Source organism: Protomyctophum bolini (assembly GCF_963924005.1).
Source record: "Protomyctophum bolini genome assembly, chromosome: 22".
Classification (NCBI taxonomy): domain Eukaryota; kingdom Metazoa; phylum Chordata; class Actinopteri; order Myctophiformes; family Myctophidae; genus Protomyctophum; species Protomyctophum bolini.
The window spans coordinates 18,118,757-18,143,055 of NC_137883.1; the positions used below are offsets into that span (position 1 = coordinate 18,118,757).

Here is a 24,299-nt window from a genome sequence, read left to right on the forward strand (position 1 = left end):
AGGTAGAAATCAAGCTTTACGTGACAGCAAGTGCATGCGACCATGCATCATTATCATATATGCATAATTCAATATCTACCCCGTTCCTTTCTCAATCTATCATAATTTCATATTTTGCTGCATTGGTGCAATCTGAAATAAGGCAGATTAACCTAACTGAACTACTACAGTGTGGGACATATTTGCATACACAATGCATACATATTCTGAGGCATATGGAGCTTTCCCAATCAGTCGGCCATTTAGGCAAGCTAATGACATTTTTGATGTGCGTTGTCTCAGCAAAATCCTGAGTGCTAATTTAAGGCAGTAAGGGACTGAGTATTTTCTGGAAATTGCATTTACACCTTCACCCAGCTGATGGCTTCTCCGATAGCTTTGAAGAGCTCACGGATTGAGCTGTTAGGGGTGTCTTGCTCGGGGACACTTCCAATGCGTTGACCGAGCAGGTCGAGTGGTGAATCAGTGGCCTCCTGATTCCCAGGTGGCCTCTCTACCCACTCAGCTACGGCCGTGCTCTGGAAGTGTAAAAAAAAAGGACGCGCAACAGGTTCCACCGCCTCCATCCTGTCATTTCCCCCATCGCCTTTTTAGGCCTCTCTCTCCCCAACCTCTTCACTGTTGACCGTGTGGAAAGTGAAATCTAGTTGTATAACAGAAGGTGCAAAGAGGCTTGAGTGGAAAATGCAAGGTACGGCATGGTTTTAGAGCACTTCTTGTGAACTAAATATTGATTGTAAAGAATGTGCCGTTAAGAATCCTGCAGGGATAGAAAGTGGACATGTACAACACGTCTGTTTGTTGGATGAGAGGTGTGAATTATTCAATATCTCCCCAGATAACAATGCTCTTCCTTGTGAAGCCCATGTGGCTGTTTTAGGTATTGGGCAGACACACACGAGTTTGACAAATAGTTTAGAGCTTCACGTGAACCTCATCCTTGAAATCTTGCATACCAGACAGTAAAGAAAAGAGTAATTGACACTGTTTAATTAACACTACAGTACGTGCTTGATACAGGTTGTGAAATGTGAACATCTTCTTCAAACGCACTGATATTTTATCCAAGTGTCTCAAACCATCACACTCCAAATTGTTACTATGTATAGCATATATAGGTGGGGATATGTTATGCCTGTCAGTTTCAATTAAGGCAATTCAATTCAAAGTCTTGAAGAGATACCGTAGCTATTTTTATAGGATAGGTTAATTCATGAAGCTGCCAGACACAGTTAATCTCAAGTCTGATGGTCATTATTGTTTAGTTTTTTTGATTTGAATGATTACTGACTAATTAACACTTTTTTTTTATGGGGAACTTTTCAGAATAAAGGCGCTAGAGTTCCAAGCAGATGAGGCAGATTTTACTCTGAAAAGCCCCGCCTTCAATTTCCCCCCAAAACCGTGAGGTGAAATCTTCCATAACTACCTCGCGCTAATAAGTCTGATCTCTCTTTAGAAGCGTTAATATTCTAAACGAGATGCATGATGAAGTCAGAAATTAGGACAGAACATCAGCGTTCTGATCTTGATTTTAGCGATGGCGTTTTATATCATTAAAAAGGACCTAAAGACATGTGAACACGTCCTGGGCATCATAAGTGTTAACTAAGTTAAGAACAGCAGTTTCATTCTACATGAAGATAATAGCATTTCAACAGCACATTTTATTATATTACAGTGCATTTTATTCATGCAGATGAATGAGTACATTTCTTACAGGTTTCACACAGAGAGAGGTGTTATGATGAAACATTAGAGGCAGTGAAATTTGTGTAACAGTAGTTCTCAAACTTGTCAGGCCGCGACCCCCCAATAATCATAATTTGAACTGGCCTAATCATTATCCTTATTATTATTTATTTATTAAAAAAAAAAGATATAGTCCTTACATTGTCACTTCACTGTCATTTGGGGACCCCTCCAAAATCCCACACTGCTCTAGAAGAGAAACACTGCTCTAGAAGAGAATGCAAGGCCAAAAAAACCCTCCACATGCCGTTTTGCTTCAGGTTGAGTGGATTAACATAGCCTCTGTACTGAGACACAGACACCCGGCACAGTGGCGCTACACACAACAGCCTACAGTAGCTCATGCAAAATTTAAACTTCTGTGCTGACAGGCAGGCGAACAACTCCTGCTACTGCATGTGTGTGTGCATGTGTGTGTGTGTGTGTGTGTGTGCGCGTGTGTGTGTGTGCTTGAGCGTGTCCATGCACGTATCCGTGTGCACTTTACATGCATGTCTGTAATGTTTCTTTAAGAGAGAGAGAGAGAGAGAGAGAGAGAGAGAGAGAGAGAGAGAGAGAGAGAGAGAGAGAGAGAGAAAGACAGACAGAGAGAGAGAGATGGGAATGTGTGGACTTGTGGAGGTGGTCTCTGTGTGTGTGTGTGTGTGTGTGTGTGTGTGTGTGTGTGTGTGTGTGTGTGTGTGTGTGTGTGTGTGTGTGTGTGTGTGTGTGTGTGTGTGTGTGCGTGGTTTGTGGTAAATGCCTGTGAGTGTGTGTTTGCGTGGGAACGGGTCATGGACTGAAATTATGTTGGAGGAACATCACACAAAGTTGCAGAGGGAAAAATCAAGAACGGAAACAATAAAAAGGTATGAATTCTCCATGGATATGGAAGTGTGCCCGAGTCTGTCAATTGTATTCTAGCTCTAGCCCCAGACTGTCTGGCTTTACTTTGATGAAATTATGAATTATCACATATGTAGTTGTTGTATTATGTATTGTGGGAGGATATACCGTATAGATAACACCATACACTAGCGGAACCACTTAAGCCCTACACAGTATTCTGTTATACGATGAATTCATAGCTACAAATGTACAAAATTTACAAATACAAATATGCCGCATTGTGACATGTTGACACCTTGTAGATCGGCTATTTGAGATGTTTTAGAAAAATTCTGTACATTGTTTGCAAAAATAAATAAATACACGTTTGCCTACAATGACATGCCCAAAATAGCAACGGCAGGTAAATGTCTTATTCAATTCTGTATTTTATCCTTTGACATCAAACATCAAAGCGATACGTCGAAAGTACCTAGATTTTGTCATGAAAGCAATGCAATTTAATAATGAAAGCACCCGAATTACCGTAAGTCTTAAAGTCATTCATGACTTCATGGACATTATGTAGGGGGGCGGGGGGATTGAGGACTTAATTCCACGTATCCTGCTTAGATCAGAAGGTGGGTGCAGAGATTAGTTTAGCAAACGGAGCCGAGCTCTGATGTAAGTGCTCTGACCTCATCCTAGTATGACATCATATGTTTGCTCAGCTAGCTGCTCTAACTACATAGCGCGTAGTGTTGCAATGATAACAATCGTTAAAAAATTATAATAATAAAAAAAGTTGAGGGACTGATATTCCACCCAGGCTGAAATCAAGAGGTATCCAAGGCAAGAGAATGTTTTAGGTCACTGGTTTTCAACTTGGGGTCCGGGGACACCCAGGGGTGTGAGAGAGTATACACACGGAACCAAATGAACCCATGATGGCCATTTGGTCCCATGTGCGTGCTCTCAGAATTAAATTAAGCCTGAGGATTTAACTGTGTAAACTGGGGTCCCAGAGATAGAAATCACATCAAGTGGGCGTCTATGGACTCAATGCATATCAAACTGGAAGTTCCTTGAAATTAAAACGGTTGAGAATCACTGTGTTAGGGCCAGCGATGAGGGACCACTTCACAGCCTCTCTCCGAGTGGCCATTAGCAGTAGAAATGATTCTACAATATGTCCCATTAATAGGTGGCTAGTTTAGGACTGGCCGGCTGGGGCGCCTCATTGCAGATGATTCATTATTAATGTGATCATTAGCGCGATCTCGGGCTAGCTCCTTAGCGCTAGCGTTATCTGGGTTTATTGATCTGTGCCAGGCAGGCCGAAGGGCCAGGAGTCATGGGGAGGTGGAGAAGGAGGGCTGGGGTAAGTGCCCTGATTACCAGGCCAGAGGAAGAGGACTCCGCTTTGATCTCCTCAGTCATAACTCAGGGAGAGTGACCAGCCGTCTCTGGTGTATATTACTGCGTCCACTTATAATTAACTCTCTGCCAGTTTGCACAGATCAATGAAAGTACCGCGAACACAACACTAGGGGGCAAATAGTGTACTAACATAGTTCGGATGACGGCAGGCTAGCAGATACTGACTTTTCACTGGAGATAGTAGAAAATGAAAAATATTTTCGACATTATACTAATGGATTGCATTTGTATAGTGCTTTTCTATGCACTACGTGCCTACTCAAAGCGCTTTACAAAGGTCCAACAGTCCTCACTTCCCACATTCACACACCAATGGCGCCAACCACTGGAGGCAACGTGGGGCTCTTGCCCAAGGACACTTCGACATGTAGACAGGAGGAGTCGGTGCTCTACCTCCTGAGCCACAGCCACCCCTCTTTTGTACACAGTACAAAAAGAAAAAGGAAAGGCCCTTTATAGACAAATTACATATAAGACACTTTGTTCTCTTCCTTTCTATCATTTTCACCTTACACTCACATTTCAAAACTACGGCTAAAGGTCCTTGAAAAACTGTGTAAAAAGTAAAAACTCTGCAAAAATTCAGAAATACGCCACAGGACTGCAGGGACCTCAGAGGTGTGTTGGAGATTTGCATTTGTATCAAAAAGCCAAAAAGGTCTAATATAATTGAAGTATGAAATATAAATGTATAATGACAGCACTTGTCAAGGATAGTCAACTCTCATGCACTTTTGCCAGCTTGTGAAGCAAGCTGGTCTATATTCAGTCACTGCGCAATTAGTGATTTTTTTAAGCCAATAGGGAGTCCGCAATGCCTTCCCATACTCATACTTCCCATACGCGCGTAAGACCTCCGGTCACAGAGTTCAGCACATGCTAACTTACCGACCACTATTTTACAGTAGACACAGGCACACATTACTCTTCACCCCCGGCAAGCATGTAAAGTGACGTGATCATCCCCCAAAACATGATCATCACGTTACTATGATTATACTAAGGAAGATTTCTTTGTGTGTAGTAGAAAGTGTTAAATAAAATGATGCTTTTATGTGGCATAGACACATATAAAATAAAACACGGCACTCCATGTTCAATATGTTTATCATGCAAACTAAAGCAAGGGAGAAGAACGAATGAAAGCAGACAAAAGGGTGATATTCATGCACTCTTACAGGCACAAACAATCCAACATCATGTGTGTGTAATTTTAATAAGACGCAAGTGTCATGACAGTAGTTTTCAAAGGTTTTAGCTTGGCACAAGATGGTATAATCTATCTATAAATGCACCAAGTCTCTCAGTACAGTACATACGCGTGTACATCTGTAATCTGCGTAACTCGAGAACCGTTCGCCCCACCGACTTCAAATTCGACACACGCGTTCTACACCCCCACAGGGAGTGCATTGCCCGGTGTCGAGTCCGTCGGAAATCCAGTTGTCCAGAACCAGCACAAAAGCCTCTGCTCTGGACCTGATCACCCGTATATCTCCATATATAGTGCGGCTGCTTAGCTCCTGAATACATAACAATCGTTCAGTTTGTGATAAAAGCATGAAATTTGGTACACTTATAGCCAAAGGCATTACCAAAAGATTTAGATGTGGAGGCATCTTGAATTTTCATCATGGCGCCCATGGCAGCCATTTTTCAAAATGGCCGCCAGCAACAACTGTTTTCTAATGGGTGATGGATATAAAATGATATTGCTGAAAAAAATAGTTGAATTTACTTACAATATGTACTTGGTAATGTGTTTTTTTGATAATTGAACATTTTCATTGAAAATTCAAAATGGCCGCCATTTTTTAGATATGGATGATCTCTGTGTTGAACTATGCATTATACTTGATGCAGAATCTGAATTAGAAACTTTTGAATTTCTAAGATGTTGCCTTCTATCTCACAAGACTCATTTAGTGAGGCCAAACATAGGGTATATTGCAGGGAACACTATTCACACTCGCCTTCACAGAAACAGAGGGCTGTGCACTGTAACTGAGCTTTTTTGCACTTGCACTTTCGAACACAACCCTTCTTACATTTGCAAGAGACAAGTTCAGGACAGGACTGGCCTGCATCTGGTAGACATGTCCAGAAGGGTTCATAGTCCCCCTCAGATGTCTTTGACCAGCCCCATTTACACGGTGAAGGTAGTTCTGGTGTTGACACCAGCACTTGACCCCACACGTGGCCTCCTTGGTATACTGCTCTCTTGACATGCTCTTCTAGGGCAGCCTTGGTCGGAGGGATTGATTGTACATTGTGCCACTTTGCAAATAACTTCCTCCTTGCCGTATCTATTTCTGTATATGTGCTGGTTCGGTCATAGAGTAAGATAGTAAACCTCTCAATTGTGGTCATTACCTCCTGTGGTTTGTCATTTGGGGCTGAAGACAGTTTCAACAGGGCATGTGTAAGCTCAGGAAACACAGCCCATACAGCCCACGCAGTCTTTTTCCCGTGGCCAGCAAAGCTTGACACAGTGTCACAACCTGTCAATGCATGGAACACTGGTAGTGCAAGCGCTTTCTCAGGCCCTAGCCCTGCTGCAATTCCATGGGCTGATAAGTATCGGAAATTCTTTTCAGTTCCAAAAGCCAACCAAAGCTCATCTTCTGGCTGTAGGGTTTGAGCTACTGCCACAGCTAGCACCACAACATCAGTATCAACCGTTTGAATCATAATTTTATCACAGAGTCCTCTTTGCATTGTTCAGGAAAACCATTAAATGGTTTTGCCTCACCAAATATGTGACGGCGGACAATCTGTGCAGCACGTGCAATGTGCATAGCATCGTTGTTGATATCGTGCTCACAGGCTTTGGCAAGAGCAGTGCCAATGTCGTCTTTAAAGGCCATCAGGACATCTCTTCCTTTAGTGTAAGCTCGCAAATCAGGGAACTCGGCAAGAAGTCTCTCTTTCAGACGTGTAGAGTTAACTTGTTATCAACCTCTACTCCGAGCTGCTCCATTCGTGACTTGTAGAGCTGGGAAAGTTCTGCTAGTTTGAATACAGGTGCTGACCCATCATGTTGTCTGGCCTCTTCTATGTAAAGCACCAACTCGGCAAACACAACACCAGAGTTTGATGCTGCATGTCCCTGGCCATGATCTTCAAGACCTTCTAAGTTAGCCTTTCTGGCACGATTATAGAGACCTACTAGGCATCTGGCATGATACTTGGCTTCAATGGCCATCATGTCCCCAGCGCTAAGTCGCCCAAGTAATTCTGTGTCTTGTAGTAGGGTTGCAGCAGCGCGCACCCGTTTGTCTACTCGAAACATTTCAGCACTATGAAGGCCTTCATTGCCAGCAGGCTGTCTGCAGAATAAACAGATGTCCTGTATCGTTTCAGGAATCCGACTTGGTTGGGACCTTCTGAGTTTACATTCTGACTGTTGATCAGGACTTTCACTGCATGCTCGCTTGTCTGCCCTTTTCAACATGGTTTCATTGTACTTCAACCTGCATGTATGATGGAATTGAGCTTTGTTCGCCACCATGGCTGCTTCAATACCATGACCCTCATCCAGTCTTCCAATTGGAAATGTTGAAGGGAGCTGGCCAAGTTCATTAAACTGGATTAAATGCTCTGCAAGTGAAGTGTATCCACTCCCCTTGTCTGCTCGCGTGTTCTGCCTATAGGACATCTCAATGCCTCTGACGTGTGTTCTTGGCATATAATACAGAGCTTCCAGTCAGTCTTGACTGTGCAAGAAGTTGATGGTCCTTGACCATCAAAATTCACACGTTGGAATTTCTTTGACATTTTCAAATTTGCAGTTTTCAAACGTTTGCAATAAAGGCCGAGGGGCTATCCTTTTACCACCTTTTACTACAGGAAAACACATTCAAGTATGGGATACAACTAGGTTCGGATAAGAACATTACCCTACACCTAGCCCGATCGTTCATCCAGTACCATTCAATTCCTGTGCGATCTGTACACCATCCGGGTAACTATATGAAAGTCATATAAAGCCCTGTTACCCTTGGCTCGGCTCTCCCACGCTGGCACATCCTGTCCATTCAGGTGCGGCTATCTAACTACATCTAAATATATAAACTATTAAGTAGATGGGGCTAACATTAGATAGCATTTAGGAAACTAAACTACACTACCACTAAACTATCACCACAACCAGCACATTAATTACAGAAGAAATATGGCATAATTAAGTTTAGTGTATTTAGCTGGCTCTGAACCCCATGCTGAGTTTCACAGCAGTGGTGTCACCAGTGTGCCCTGGTTGTGCTTCAACATCCACTCTATTAAGATTCCATTCATCAAATGGTTCAGTTGTTTATTTTCTTGTTTATTAGACCAACATTTTAAGTACAACAAAATAGATAATAGCTCTATTTTCTTTCAATTAAAATTAAGTTTTTGGCCATATGGCTGCCATCTTAAAATAAACAGTGGTCTTATTCAGTTGTGAGGTAGAAGCAAGCTTCTGGCCAATTCCAAAGTTCCAAATTTGAATTCTGCATCATAAAAAATTACTCGTATCAGACCGTCATATAAGTGACGGCTGCCATCATGAAAAACGGCGGCCATCTTGAATATTCAAAGACAATTAAAAAAAATCCTAAATACATTTACCAAGTACTAGGTATAGTAAATAAGTCTGAAATATCATATTATATCCATCACTCATGAGAAAACAGTTGTTGTTGGCGGCCATTTTGAAAAATGGCTGCCATGGGCGCCGTGATGAAAATTCAAGATGCCTCCACATCTAAATCTTTTTGAAATATCTTTAGCTACAAGTGTACCAAATTTCATGCTTTTATCACAAACTGAACGATTGTTATGGCTATTTGCTGCACTAATAGTGTACTGTACACTGCTGTCAGTCCTTCACGCCTCGTGACATGACACGCTCCATATAATGGCTGTCTCCATATATGGAGATCATGACGCCTCGTGACACGCTCCTGAAGGTTGTCAGTCTGTCACGGCTTGTGACACGCTCCATATATGAAGATCACAACGATGTTGATCTGACATCAAACCCTCTACACTCAAGACACGCTATATATGGCCATGAACCCTGGCCATACCCGTTTTTCTATCTTCGATCTATATGAAGATCACGCCACCTCATCAAACCCTGGATAGCCATACATGGTTTGAGATACTAGATCTGCATATATGGAGCCGGCCAGCAACTCTATCTGACCTCACTGACACCAGATTAATAGTTTAACTCCTGCTTCCCAACTGTATTAAGAAGCTCTGTTGTTTCAGCACGACCTCGCTCTTTAGGGCGAAGTCGCTTCTCGCCCTCAGGGCGTCTTACTGGTATTATGTGTCTTACTTCTTGTTTCCATTGAAACCGAAGTCAACCAATCAAATCAATCTATTTGAGTAAAGACAGTCACATATTCACTCTGATTGGATGAGAGAGTGTCTCACCTAAGGTAAAACTCTGTTCATCTCCCCCTGTCTATCCTCACCACACTGTATGTCAGCCTCTCTCTCTCTCTCTCTCATCCTCTGTGACGGTCTGTCTGTCTGTCTGTCTCTCTATTCCTATCCCACTGTCTGTCTCTCCGTGTCTGTCTCGCTTTAACTCCCCTGAGCCTTGTCTGTCTGTCTGTATGTCTTTATCTTCGTCTGTCTGCCTCTGTGTCTCTAACACACCACTCCACTCTCTCATCACACAGACTCTGCTGTCCATCTCAGACCTCACAATCTGTCATACCCTCTTGTGTAACGTTCTCTCCCAAGGTGAAAAGTGGGAACAGAAGAGGCATAAACTACTGAGTGTTATCCCAAACCTTACGGTGCATTTTCTACACTGTAAGAGTTAAAAGAACGCTGCTGTATTACCTGCAGCTGTACTACTCACTGTAGTATTGACCAGGCTGCCGAGTTTGTATCTGGGTTATTTTTCTGTCAATCTGGGGAAATTAGAGAGGACTGGATTGGGCAGAGATCACACAGCCTGCAGGCCCTCTACTGGTGTGGTATCGATATCCTGTGTGTGTGTGTGTGTGTGTGTGTGTGTGTGTGTGTGTGTGTGTGTGTGTGTGTACAGGCATGTGTGGACATACTTGTGTCTTGTGTGGGTGGGTGTACTAGAGTGCATGTGAGAGCAGATACACACCCACATGGGTTGCCCATGCATACATGCATGAATAAGTTGCCTCTGGGTGTAGCTGTGTGTGTGTGTGTGTGTGTGTGTGTGTGTGTGTGTGTGTGTGTGTGTGTGTGTGCAACTGTGCATGCGCGTGTATGCGTGTGTTTTCTACTGTATGTTGATTCGTCTTGTTTTGTTTGTCTTAAAATCAATCTTTCCAGGCATTCTCATTCTAGGCCGGAATAGTTACACATTATCTCTGTAGTCATGTGCTCAAGATGCATCAGTCAGATGTTTCAGGTTCCATTCCAATTGGCTATGACTGCCTTCCAAAGTTTGCAGGCAACGCGGCCTGGCAGTCACCTGCGCTCAGAGGCACACACATTTCTAGTCTGTCAAGTATGAAATGAATCTTTTTTATCCTCATTACAATAGCATATGTGTTTTTTCTGAGTAGTGGCACAGTTTAGACAAAATTCCTTCCTGAATAATTCATGATTTCATTTATTTTTTTCAAAGGATAGGGGACAGTCCCACCGAAGTGGAAAAATGCTAAACCATAGACTCAGCTAGAAATATACAGGTATAAATGTAGGTATAGTAGCACGCACGTGTGTGTGTGTGTGTGTGTGTGTGTGTGTGTGTGTGTGTGTGTCCGTGCGTTTTTACATTTGGGTTTCTGAATAAGTGCCTGTTCACACTGGGATGGGATCTGCTTTGCAGTTTTTTCAATGTATTTCAATGAGCTTCCACCATTGGTCGAGTTGTCACGTTGCAAACACCCAAAAAGAAAGGTTAACTATAGAAAACTAACTACACTAGATAAATCATTTGCATGCTCACATCGCAGCAACGTCATCCAGCAAATAGCCATTGCGACATTGGGGACAAAAAACAGAACAGAAAAACTGAAATACAACTATACAACAATGTAGATCTGTCCATTGTTTTGCCGTATGGCAGATCATATCTACCGGTAATTGAGAAAGAGGACTTAACCACTTAAACCCTCTATACTTTGTGAACCTGACGTGAGTTTGCCCTGTAGGCATACTTAGTACACTTCTTCCCCTCAACACCAAATCTGTTCTCTAAAAATAGCCAAATTACAAGCTGACAATGCGTTGCAATGTGTTGTAGTCTTGTAGATCATCCATTTTTGACAATATCTTCCCAAAAGAATAAGGATGCTAGGGTTCAAGTGGTTAAACACTGTGTAGATTAAGTGCATGCCACTCCCCCTACTCTGTTTCCCGTCTCTCTATACCTTTAGCAAATAAAGGCTGATACAGACAAAAATTATAATTAATAAAAGTACAGACAGACACCTGGCAGATCTACTACTGCACTGGTTCCTAAACAGTGGCTCGGGACCTATGTGTGGGTCACAGACCAATTTTAATCCCCTTTCCTACATTAAAAAATTAAATAAAATATTTATCTCTCTCTATATATATATATATTTATATACTGTATATATATATTTATATTTATTTATTTTTCAAACAAACAAACAAACAGAAATGCCATGAATAAAAATAATAATAATAATAAAGAAGTAGTGAAAATATCTACAAGCTCACAACGTGGCGGGAAGCGATGCGAGCTTGTAGATCTGCTATTTTACCAGTTTGGATCCCAGGGCAAACGTCTGATCGTTCTTTTGGGTCTCGCCCTGAAAAGCTTGGGAACCACTGTACTGGGTCAACACAGCATACAGATGTAAAGTGAACACCTTTGCGGCAGGCTCGGCTGTGTCCAATTATCCGATACCTGAGTTCTTGTGCACTCTCTATGCGTTAAAGTGGTAAAGTGAACACCTTTGCGGAAGGCTCGGCTGTGTCCCATACCTGAGTTCTGGTGCACTCTCTATGCGTTAAAGTGGTAAAGTGAACACCTTTGCGGAAGGCTCGGCTGTGTCCCATACCTGAGTTCTGGTGCACTCTCTATGCGTTAAAGTGGTAAAGTGAACACCTTTGCGGAAGGCTCGGCTGTGTCCCATAACTGAGTTCTGGTGCACTCTCTATGCGTTAAAGTGGTAAAGTGAACACCTTTGCGGAAGGCTCGGCTGTGTCCCATACCTGAGTTCTGGTGCACTCTCTATGCGTTAAAGTGGTAAAGTGAACACCTTTGCGGAAGGCTCGGCTGTGTCCCATACCTGAGTTCTGGTGCACTCTCTATGCGTTAAAGTGGTAAAGTGAACACCTTTGCGGAAGGCTCGGCTGTGTCCCATACCTGAGTTCTTGTGCACTCTCTATGCGTTAAAGTGGTAAAGTGAACACCTTTGCGGAAGGCTCGGCTGTGTCCCATACCTGAGTTCTGGTGCACTCTCTATGTGTTAAAGTGGTAAAGTGAACACCTTTGCGGAAGGCTCGGCTGTGTCCCATACCTGAGTTCTGGTGCACTCTCTATGCGTTAAAGTGGTAAAGTGAACACCTTTGCGGCAGGCTCGGCTGTGTCCCATACCTGAGTTCTTGTGCACTCTCTATGCGTTAAAGTGGTAAAGTGAACACCTTTGCGGAAGGCTCGGCTGTGTCCCATACCTGAGTTCTGGTGCACTCTCTATGCGTTAAAGTGGTAAAGTGAACACCTTTGCGGAAGGCTCGGCTGTGTCCCATACCTGAGTTCTGGTGCACTCTCTATGCGTTAAAGTGGTAAAGTGAACACCTTTGCGGAAGGCTCGGCTGTGTCCCATAACTGAGTTCTGGTGCACTCTCTATGCGTTAAAGTGGTAAAGTGAACACCTTTGCGGAAGGCTCGGCTGTGTCCCATACCTGAGTTCTGGTGCACTCTCTATGCGTTAAAGTGGTAAAGTGAACACCTTTGCGGAAGGCTCGGCTGTGTCCCATACCTGAGTTCTCGTCCACTCTCTCCTCCACGGTGTGCTCCTTCTGATGGACCCACTCGCTGTTGCACTTGAAGTAGATCTGAGTGGCGGGCGTGGCCTTGCAGTACAGGTTGACGGGCTTGTTCTTCACGATGTACGCCTCCTCCGGTTCCATCAGGAACACTGGCAGGGGCTCCGGGGGGTCCGAGGGGAAGATCTCTGGCAGCTCGCCTAGTCCCCTGAAGTCATCTTCCACTGTAGGAAGAGAGAGAGAGAACGTTAAGGCACAAGATGGTGGCATAGAGCGGAAAAAGGAGACGGGCCGAAAGCATAGTGTTATATATTAGCTAGAGAGCAGACAGCCGGCCCCACACTCTTCATTTCAATGGAAGTTGCTCAGTGCCGTTTGAAGGACCAGGAAGAACGCTTTACTTCAAAATGCAGAAGTGCCAAACGAGCGCTCTGTGTTAATTAAACCCCAGCTGTGCTGAGTTTACTCGTGCTGCATGCACGGGCAAAAAACGCCCGCCTGGAGTTCCAGCTTTGGCCAGTAGAGATTGGCGGCTTCAATGTTGGCCAGCCGCTCTGGGGGCTTGGCCGAAAAGGGAGGGTGGGGTGAGACAGGAGGACGGAGAATTAAAACCAATTTCACATTGCACATTGTGACATCCCTATCATTTGATATGTTGGAATGTTTACACAAGTGTATTTTAGAGCTCAGGGAAGTCTGGGATTGCTCTCAGCCAGCAAGGAAGCCAGGGTGGGTTTACAGAGATGGTCTAACCACAGCCAGCTACTGCTGAGACAGGGGACGGGAGGGAGAGAGAGAGAGAGAGAGAGAGAGAGAGAGAGAGAGAGAGAGAGAGAGAGAAGAGGGGGGTGAGCGAATAATGAGAACCAGAGTTCAGAGGTTGGCTCCATGGAGCTGAGGTTATAAGCTGATGTCTCTCTTCACACCCCACACACACACACACACACACACACACAAACACACACACACACACACACACACACACACACAGTAGCTCTAATGACCTCAGGCTTTTGGCCCAGTTTGTGGCCCATTCCTCAGATACTTCTGCAGTACACTACACAATCAAATCCAGAGGAGCATTCATTTAACTCCGAAGGTGTCAAAATGGACCCGCAAAGATCTATCGCTACACTCTGAGTGACATTTGCGCTGTGGGTTTTGCAGTGCAGAAAGATACGCTTCCCTGTAATTACAACTCACTTTCATCTCCCTGTCTTAAATCACACACATACAGTATGCATGTTCTTTCCAATGCACACACACACACACACACACACACACACACACACACACGCTGCGCAGGCATATATACTGTACACACACCCACAAGCGGGCTCAGCTGACTTTCTTACTCTCTTTGAAGAGAGAAGGATGAGGCCCATTCTCCACCCCATTTGTCACCTCCACAACTGTTCTATTCTTACCATGGAACCAACCGGTAGACATCAATTATTCACCGGTGTGAAAGAAAGAACCCAGAAGTCACAGAGCCAGAGATAGGCGGCTGAAGCAAGAGTGGGGAGAGATAAAGAGACAGACGAAGAGACAAAGATGAAGAGACACACAGAAAAATAAATGATAGAGATACGATAAAGAGAGACACAATAAACAAACAGACACGATAGAGAAAGAGACACAATATTGTAGAGACAAGATATAGACACACTATAGATAAAGATACATTATAACTAAAAAGACTTGAAGGACGGGAAAGATGGAACCAAATAGAGAAAAAGATACGATAGAGAAGGAGACACGATACAGAGACAAGAAAGACAGAGACACGCAGGACAGAGACATGATAGAGAGAGAGAGCGCGAAAGAGGGACAGATCGTGACAGACAGACTGACGGACGACGGACAGATTGGCAGGGAGAGACAGAAACCGAGTGCAGAGACTGGAAAACAGATAGCACAAGAGAGACGTGGGGAGAGAGAGAGAAGACAGACGTACTGTAGTGAGGTAAAGTGTTCCGATAACTAAAGCCATTTATCAGCCCATCAGTAATTCCTCCATGTCCCTCCCTTGCGTGGAGACACTAGCTGGAGCCTGGCTGTCTGACAGGGCTCGTCTCCTAGACACTGTGGGAGCACAGTAAATAATGTCTTTGGCTTGCAGGATATCCCACACATGACATCTCTCTCTAATGCTATCTCTCCCTCCATCCCTAGCTACTGTACTGTACCACATATTGAAGTGGATTGCTGGGAAATAAAAAGGTTGAGGGGAGGGGGAGGGGGGGGGGAATGACCAGAGCTAATCTCGCCGGTACCTATAGTCTCACTTTCACTGTTTCAGTCAGTCAGCACACTTTTTTTTTCTAGATGAAACTTTTTATTGCAATGATATTGCACTGGTGGTGAGGATCTGCTCCTGTGATACTCTAGAACAATCTGTGCAAGAGGAGAGGCTGATTGAATGATTGATTGATTGATTGATTGATTGATTGATTGATCGATTGCTTATTAACAGCTTACAAACAGCTTACAAACAGTACAGAGGTAGACAGTTATTAACATTATTACATGGTCATGATGGAAGACATGAACCTCTCATGATACAACAAGAGCTGAGCATGTAAGAGTTAGGGTCGGTTAAATAAATGCGCGGATTGAACTATTAGGATCGTGACTGTATGACTGTGGGACTTTCTGCCTGAAGTGCTGCAATGCTCCATACACCGGCATACACATCTGCTTATGGGAAGTTGGGAACGACTAAAGGCTTTGTGTGCGTTTGTGCGCGTGTGTGTGTGTGTGTGTGTTGCGTTCATGCATGCGTGCGTGAATACATGTTCGCACATTTTATGCTTTTCATCAACATTATAGTTTATAAATCAATCATCTCATTCCTCAGGTCCTAATCTGCCACTAATTGAGGAGAAGCAGTAAAGCCTGTAGTCACATATGACTTTTAGTGAGTCACCACCCTTCCTCATTAGTGCGTGTGTGCATGCATATGTGTGTAAGCACATGCAAGCCGGAACGATGCAGCTTCAACAGAATGATGAGTAGTATGGCCACCATAAACAACCTGTTAAGGCACAATAAGGCAAAATTACCTAAAATAGTTTTGCACAAAAAACACTTGTGCCCAAATGTGCTCTTAATGTGCTGACATCATCACATTTGTCATGGCGTCTGTGGCCGTTTTTAGCCCAAGGAGTGTTTTTTGTGCAAAGCTTATGCTTGGAATGGATTCAGAATCATGAAATAGTTTGACATGCTACTTAAAGCAGAATGCATTTTAGGTAATTTACAAATGTTTCCTTATTGTGCCTTAACAGGTTGTTGCGGCCATATTTAAACTTCATAGATGATAAATCCACTGAGAAACTGAACTTTTCTCTCCGCGGTCACGGAAGTATCAGATATGACCCCATTCATTTTATTTTTCTGTAACCAGTAGGATCTGTGTAGTGGTGGACTCTATATGGAGAAGTCCAGTAGATCAATGGTTTCAAACCAGTGGTCCGGGGACGACCAGTGGCCCTTGAGGGGGTTCCAGGTGGTCCCCAGCTAAATGATGGAGAGTAACCAAATGGACCCTTATTACAGTAGGTCATTAACTCTTGTGAGCGTAAATTAAACCAAATGGACCCGGTCCCATATGGGTCCATTGGTCTTGTTAAACATCAGCATTACTTAATTTACAAGAAGTCTAATTAGAGAATGTCAAATGTTAAAATCTCAATCAATATTTACCTGTTATCTCTCCTATGGTACCACACATCAATACAGCATGGAATTGTGAACAAAATCTTATCCAACAATAACAAAATATTCGTTGTTTTGGGTCTGAGAGGCTAAATCTCATCAAATAGTGGTCCGTGGCTCAAATGCTGAATAAATAATGGGCCTTGATTATACGATTGAAAACCACTGCTGAAGACCTTGACACAGTTGGCACAGACCTTGGCTGTGTTCTGCTCTGCCCCGTGGCCCTCAGTCCACACAGCCAAACCCTGAGTGTTCTTTTAAACCTTGACAGACCTTACAAGGGCCATTTTTACACTCTCCGTGTTTTTTTGGCACACATACAGTACAGCAGGGACCCTGACCCAGAAACGGGCAAAGGGAGACAAGGAAACTCATTAAAGATTGTGTTAGCCTTCTTTCACCCTCCAATCTCTCTATCTCTCCATCTCGCTCTCCCTCCTGGGTCTCTCGCTCTGCTGGACTGTGCGGCTGAGAGATCTGAAACGGGCATGAAAGAATGGCTCCCTCACACACCAACACATGCTCCCGCTCTCTCTCTGTCCCTCTCTCATACTCACTCGTACACGCACGTGCGCACGCACGTGCAGTCGTGCACATGCACGAGCACGCACACACGCACACACACACTCAAATACATCAACTTGGATGAACTGATACTTTCAACTCAGCCTAAGAACAAAACCGAGACTGCCACCAGTCACACCTGATCCCTCTGTCTGATACAGAACATTAGAGGTCCATCTGAAGGCGACTCCTGATGTGCTTTGACTCTGGTGGGATGGGGAGAGTCCCATGCTGCGCCAACATCTGACAAAGCGGCTCTAGTGAGGTCAATTCATGGCTAATTTATACAGACAATCAGCGATGTACCGCTGCTTGCTGAAGAAGACAATATGAAGAACAATCTGGCCATAATTGCATAATTTGCATTTGTTGATATGCGCACGCAGACGCAGAGACTGACATACTATTGAACACTGGGGAAAACTGCTAAAAGCCAAACTTCAAATTCTGATACAATTTTCTACAATACTGCATAATGTATCTTGGATTAGAATAAATGTACTTAGAAACCGTTTTCTCCCCTCTCTCGTTTGGTATTATAATTCACTGTAATGGGCACATTAATAGAATATATTATGCCTCCTGTATTTGACATGCAACATGGATTTTCCCAAGCATTCATAATTGTACGCTATGGCTTGATTTAAATCTGAAATGTTCTACATTGCCTCCATATTGAGTGTTTAAATTTTAATGAAATGTCCTCACAGCAAATGTATTCAAATTGTATTTTTCTATGTAATTTGGGTGAGTTTTCCTAATTCACACTGTAAGTCTTCTTACTGAATATTTTAAGACCCTAAATTGAATATTAGCTGAATTTATTATCAGTACTACTACATACCAACTATGAAAGTGTTTTGTGGGGGGGAAATATTGCTTATTATATGAATTAATCTGTTCCCACTGTCAACTGGGTGTGTTGGTTTTCAACTGCATGTGGTTGTGGTTGTATTAAACTTGCAAAGCCACATTATGTCTTTTCAGAACATGCTAATGCATGTCCTGTAGGACATGGCTAAAAAGCAGGATACATCTGAGGAAAGGAAAATGCCTTTTTGTATGGCAGTGTCTGTAAATGGCTTGATACAGCAGATCTACAAGCTCACGAGTCAGCGTCTCGTAGATTGCCCATTTTCGGTGCGCGGCACCAGCACGCAGCGAAGTATAAATCTGTCTTACAGTAAATGTCATATTGAATGAAGGTAGCCACTTAGCAGCTACTCCCTCGGTGGTTTGAGTGGATTCCATTTTGAGGGAAGCAATAGCACCGTCTGCCCGCCTGCTGCTGGGACATGAGCAGATCAAAGACAGACCAAGCTCATAACAAAGGGACAGGTCCAGATCAAAGTACACAGTGCACACACACACCAGGTTCAAATATAAACACAAACATATAAGCAAGGAAGAGGAGGTCTGCCCTGGGCCAATAAAGAAAGCCCACCACCAATGTCAAGACACACACACACACACACACACACACACACACACACACACACACACACACACACACACACACAAATGCAGATGCATACAGTACAGTATATACAGACATCCAAGTAAAGCCATAATACTTATATACTTATATAACTTGTATAAATTAGTCATAAAGGGTGGGTAACTTAGCCTGGCTCCAGCCCTGAATCGCTAGCCACGCCCATTAAGAAAATATGTTCTGGCGATTCAGGTCTGGAGTCTCTCCCGACGACGGTGTCAGCTACGTTCGGAAATCCGAACGAAGCCAAGTAGTAAGCTGATTGGCCATCAGCCCCGTCACTCAACAGCGTCAGACAACAAACATGGCTGCCCCCACTGCGGTAACTCACGACCGTATCAATCTGGCTATTAATTGGTATTGAACCAATCACCTTAGACTGCCGCTATGACGACACCCATCCCATAAACTGCTGCCGTGGGGAGGGCTTTCAGTCTGAATAATGAAGTGAAACTAAATGAAAATTCAAACTGAGTGTCAGGCTATGGCTAACTGTCTGTACTGCACAATGTTTCATAATACAGTGTAGTGTTGAACTTATTGAACAGGTCGTGAAGAACTGTCCAATTATGCTTTTCTTTGCGTCTGCTACGGTTTCTATTGATGGTATTTTCCCATAATGTTGCAGTGGATCCTGCCACTGAGCAAGGGGAGCTGAGTAATAGCAGATACCAAAGCGGGGGAAACCAGTTCAGTGGTTTGAGTGTCCACCCTGAGACTGGGAGGTCGGGGTTCCATCCCTGGCCGGAGGATGCCAAAGATTCTGAAAAATGGGACCCAGTGCCTCCCTGCTTGGCAGGATTGGCAAGTCCCTGCGACATACTAGCTTACTTGTAAGTAAGCCTAATTGCACATAATTGTTGTGCGCATAATTGTTTTCTTAGTTAGCACTTAGCACTTACCTTAAACAGTTTACCCTGTTGTTGACAGAGAGTGGAAATTAACTTGCATCAATCCAGGCACTTTTTAAGTAATATAAAATTAACACATCTTATTGTCACTTGCTTGAATCCATCTGAGTCAGCCCTCTTCTCTTTTGCACCTAATGCAAATGATGTGTCATCGTGTGACTAGTCTAGCATGTGGCTACACATTTCTATGTCTTTTGTATGACTGCAATGTGCATGACTGCATACAATAATATTGTCCCCTTGTGTGTGCAGTGTGCAGTAACAGGTAGCGAACACTGGGCTCCGGGCACCATGCAGTGTGGAAGATAAGCTCTGTCTCTCCTGTGTGTGCGAGCCGATTTATTGTGGCGAGGAAAGCACTGCATCACCGCGGCCAATGTTTCCCTTCCATCAGGGGGGAGTCGAGCATGAACAAGGATGAGTACCGGCATAAATCTCCCCCCTCTTCTCTCCCCTCTTTTATACCTCATCCTCCTTCCTCCCTTATCCCCTGTTGACCTCTCCATCCTTCACAATGCTCTCAACTCCCTCCTCTAATCACTCTCCTCCACGGCCATTTCTCTCCCGGATACAGACAGGCGGATGACAAGTGGTCAGCCGGAGGAACGGACAACTGGGAGTTTTAATAAGCAGTGTTTTGCTATGCCACAGTAGGGGTTGGGGTGTGTATGTGACTATGTGTGTGTGTGTGTGTGTGTGTGTGTGTGGGGGGGGGGGGTTCACACCTGAGTGGTCAAACAGAATAACAGGCCACTCAGCTGTCATGTCAATTGACGCAAGATAAATAGACTGTCAATCAGATCTACCTATAAATGTGCTGGGAGCACGCCTCCCTCTTATATTGAGTGAACATAAATCAATGGTGAAGACTCTCACCAGTCAATACCGGGTGGTACTGGATTAAGTAAAGACCCGTGGACCCCACTGGCTCAAATCAATATGGATGACTTCCCTTTTAAATGCAAAATCCTTTAGTGGCCGACTATAAACAACTAAAACAAGAGAGACTAAATGCGTGTACGGCTCCTTCCACTGCCCTGTCTTATATTCCCAGCACTCTGGTTCTCAATGTGGGGTCTGGGGGCCCCCCAGGGCCGTTTGAGAGGGTCCCCAGATACAGGAAACGACCCTTACCGCTCTGTAACTCAGAGAGTACAGTACATACAGTATGAAACCAAATGGACCAGATTTGTAACTCCGTCTCCAAAAGAGTACACACTGACCTGTTCCATTTGTACAGTCCCAGAGCTAAAATGACACTGAGGATTTTACAGTGTAGATTGAGGCCCCAGGGGAAAATATAATATCAAATAGGGGTCCATGACCTATATGAAATGAAAAAGGTTGAGCATCCCTGCACTAATGCATCCACATGCTGTCTGCATGACTTCCCTGCATCAGCTATTGATTGGCATTAGAGGCCAGTGATCCCTTTCCTGCCCTGTCCTATCAGGAGCAGTGTGTTGAGAAGTGCTACACACACACACACACACACACACACACACTCATATTTCATCTACATTCTACAGGGACTGTCATTCTTTATGAGGGGAGGGAGGGGAAAACTAGCAACGCATACTCTCCTAAGTCAAAACTCAGGAGCCTCTGTTGTTATCAGCAGACACTGGGGATTTGATTGTGCAGTGCAGCCTGAGCGAGAAGAGCCCACACAGAGTCAAATAAACCAAAAACAATAATTCAAACACTGCATTCTCCAGAAGTCCAATACACATGCCTTATCTTTGCCAGAGAAAGTGATGTAATTGGAAAGATGAATCTGCCACAAATTGATTCAGCCAACCTCAGTTAAGGCAGGCGCCTGGAAAGCAAGCTGCATCTGTGCTATGGGAGTGGACCTGAAGATAAGCATTTAAAATCGACCCTAATGAAATGCACATTGGGTAAATTATCTGCCTCGGTTTCTCTCCATCACCATCAATTTATACCCATACAGAAGTAATGTTATACTGTAGTTAGAAAACAGGAGTTAGGACTACACAGGATTAAAATGGTAAACACACCACTGAAGGTTGATTTAAATGATTGCGCCACGTGGTGAAAACGATGCATCGTGAGCTTGTAGATCAGCAATTTTTGCCTATAATGACATGCCAAAAACAGGGGCGACATAGTTAATGAGGATAAAGATAAAAGTAATCATCAAGCTGCTGTGCGTTTCCAATTCTAACTTTGCAAACCGTGGACAGTTTGAAACCCTCTGTCATTTCCGATCTTCATCTCTTGGCACCATCCCTGCGTGTCTCATCCTGATGCAAAGATACAGTCTACCACTCATTGTCAATGTAAGCCAGCGTTATGAAGATGCAAAGATGCACCCGACGTTTGTAGCTGCTGCAAAAGAACAGCTACAAAGCTACAAAAAGGATGAACTTGCTTAGTTCAACTTCAGATACAAAGAGACAAAGCGACAAATATGCTGTGTGAATCTTTGCATCTTTTGCATCTGCCCGTGTGAACACAGCATAAGAGAAGGTGTTTACATATTCATTCTAGCCCTTCAACGCGACCTTCACACACCACCCACGCTGCAGTCCCCTGGCCGTTCTCTGGCAGGGGCAGTCAGTAGATGCCAGGGTCATGCAAGGCTTTGGCCACTGTCTGTTCAAATGCAGCTCTAGTGCCAGAAACAGCAAGGTCATTCCAGTCTGATAATGCTAACCAGAGGAGACCTTCCTCTTGACCGTCACAGGCAAAGGTTGACAGAGAGAGAGAGAGAGAAATAGAGAGTGACAGAGTGAAACACAGAGTATTAAGCCTCATTTATATTGAGTTGCACACCGGTGTCGCACAACTAAGTTGCATCGATTGAGTTCAGTAAACTCAATAGAGGCTGGAGGATAGTGAAAATCTCTTGCTGCCCCACCAATACTTTGCCTACTGCTCTGATGGAGTGTGTGCACTTGTTTGACCATTTGCAAGTGTGCCAGCAGGCAGCTCAACACTGGTGTAAATAAACACTGTGCCAAAAACACAGATCTTTTTATTTATTTTTTAACTGTACAATGCTTGAATCTGGCAGAGTTCAGTTTGGCAGAGTTCAGGCCGCAATGTTTCTGTTGCACTGCCGATCCGACCGATATGTCTGAGTCATAGTGTCGGAGTACCCGTTCTACCCGTCTGTCTATGATCCATTTGTGCCCATACTGTATATGGAGATCTCTTTACCCGTCTGTCTACCCGTGTCTCTTTTGTACCCCTATGGAGATGAGGAGATCCATGGTACGTACTAGTCTACCCTACAAAATTCCCCTACAAGCTCACAATGTGTCACAATGCATCTGGTTGTGAACTTGCTCTTTATGAGATTTGTAACCCTACGAAGTCACAATATGTCAAAATAATTGTATAGAAATAAAAATTCAAATAATTTCCAGGCTGCCAGGGAAACAGTGGCACAGATAAGTTGGAAAAGAATGTTACAAACAAGCAGTTGGGGAAAAAAACGGCTTGTTGCATTCACCCCGGTCCAGAGAATGTCAGATGAAATACAGTATTTATTATATCATTTACAAAGCTACCACTGTATGGTTCTGTGTCTGAGTATTTTGTGTTGTAATGTGTGCATCACAATGGCGGACATTGCTGGTTAATAAATTCCTTTGATAACCAGATATATAGCAGCATTACAAACATATTTTTCCCACACTCTCTCTCTCTCTCTCTCTCTCTCTCTCAGAGTATGCTCTCATTCCGCTCCACACTATCTCTCAGCATCTTTCAGTCCAGATGTCAAGCAGCTTGGGGGTTTCGCTCTACGCTTGCCGTACATTCACATTCCCCCGTCCTCTCCCGTGCAATATAGCTCCCTCCTGGATGAAAAGCCATTTTGGTTGTTGATTGGAGAATGATGCTGCTACTTAGGGAGTCGCTCCATCAGTGCCGAGGGAGGAGAGGAGAGAGGGAGGAGAGAGAAAAGCTCAGGAGGAGTAGTGGCTCCCCGGGGCGCTGTAGCCATGATGGGTGAGCTGTCAAACGCCCCATTGTCCAAATTACCCGGCAAGCACCATGTCACCGCCCGGGACTAATTTACGGTGTGGTGCGGGGCTGCAGCACACATCGCTATCTGAGCAGGAGAGAGAGACTCTCTAGTCTAGGAGAGGAGGAGAGTGTAATAGGGGAGACAGGAGGGATTGGAGAGGGCCATATCCTTTCAAAGAGACTCAAGGTGTAAACAGACAGTACCAATATAACTCCAATTAAGCAGCCTATATAAATCACTTTGTTGTATAAAATAGCCGATCTACATGCTCAGCTTATAGATCTACTATTTTTGCTGAATGCTTGCCTATTATGACAGGCCCAGGTTTATGTGGTGAACTATTGCTCTTCATGCAGGTTTGTTGGTCGCTATTGTAGCCAGTGGGATTCTGAGCAGCGTTCTCTGTTTCTATTCTAAATGGTTATCAGTCTCTGACGGTGTAAGAGCCGGACGGAATGTGCCATAATGAAATCTTTTGGGATGTGGATTATGGATGTGAACCTGGAAGGTTCAAGGCTGAGCCATCCACTGTACCAGTGGGATTTAATTCATTCATTTTAATCCGATATACTATCTGTATCCATATGATTGTAATGAAGGTCCGGATTTGGGCAAGTTCTTGGTGAGGCACTGTTTCACAGATGAAATTATTTTT

General features: G+C 43.9%; 1 protein-coding gene across 1 annotated transcript in view; it reads right to left on the bottom strand.

Moving 5' to 3' along the window:
* The window catches only part of unc5cb (unc-5 netrin receptor Cb), a 180,919-nt gene that overhangs the window by 80,773 nt on the left and 75,847 nt on the right, over positions 1-24,299 (bottom strand). Inside the window, exon 2 of the mRNA XM_080756803.1 lies at positions 12,945-13,175. Within this exon, the coding sequence (XP_080612929.1) occupies positions 12,945-13,175 (231 nt within the window). The remainder of the gene's footprint in view (positions 1-12,944; positions 13,176-24,299) is intronic.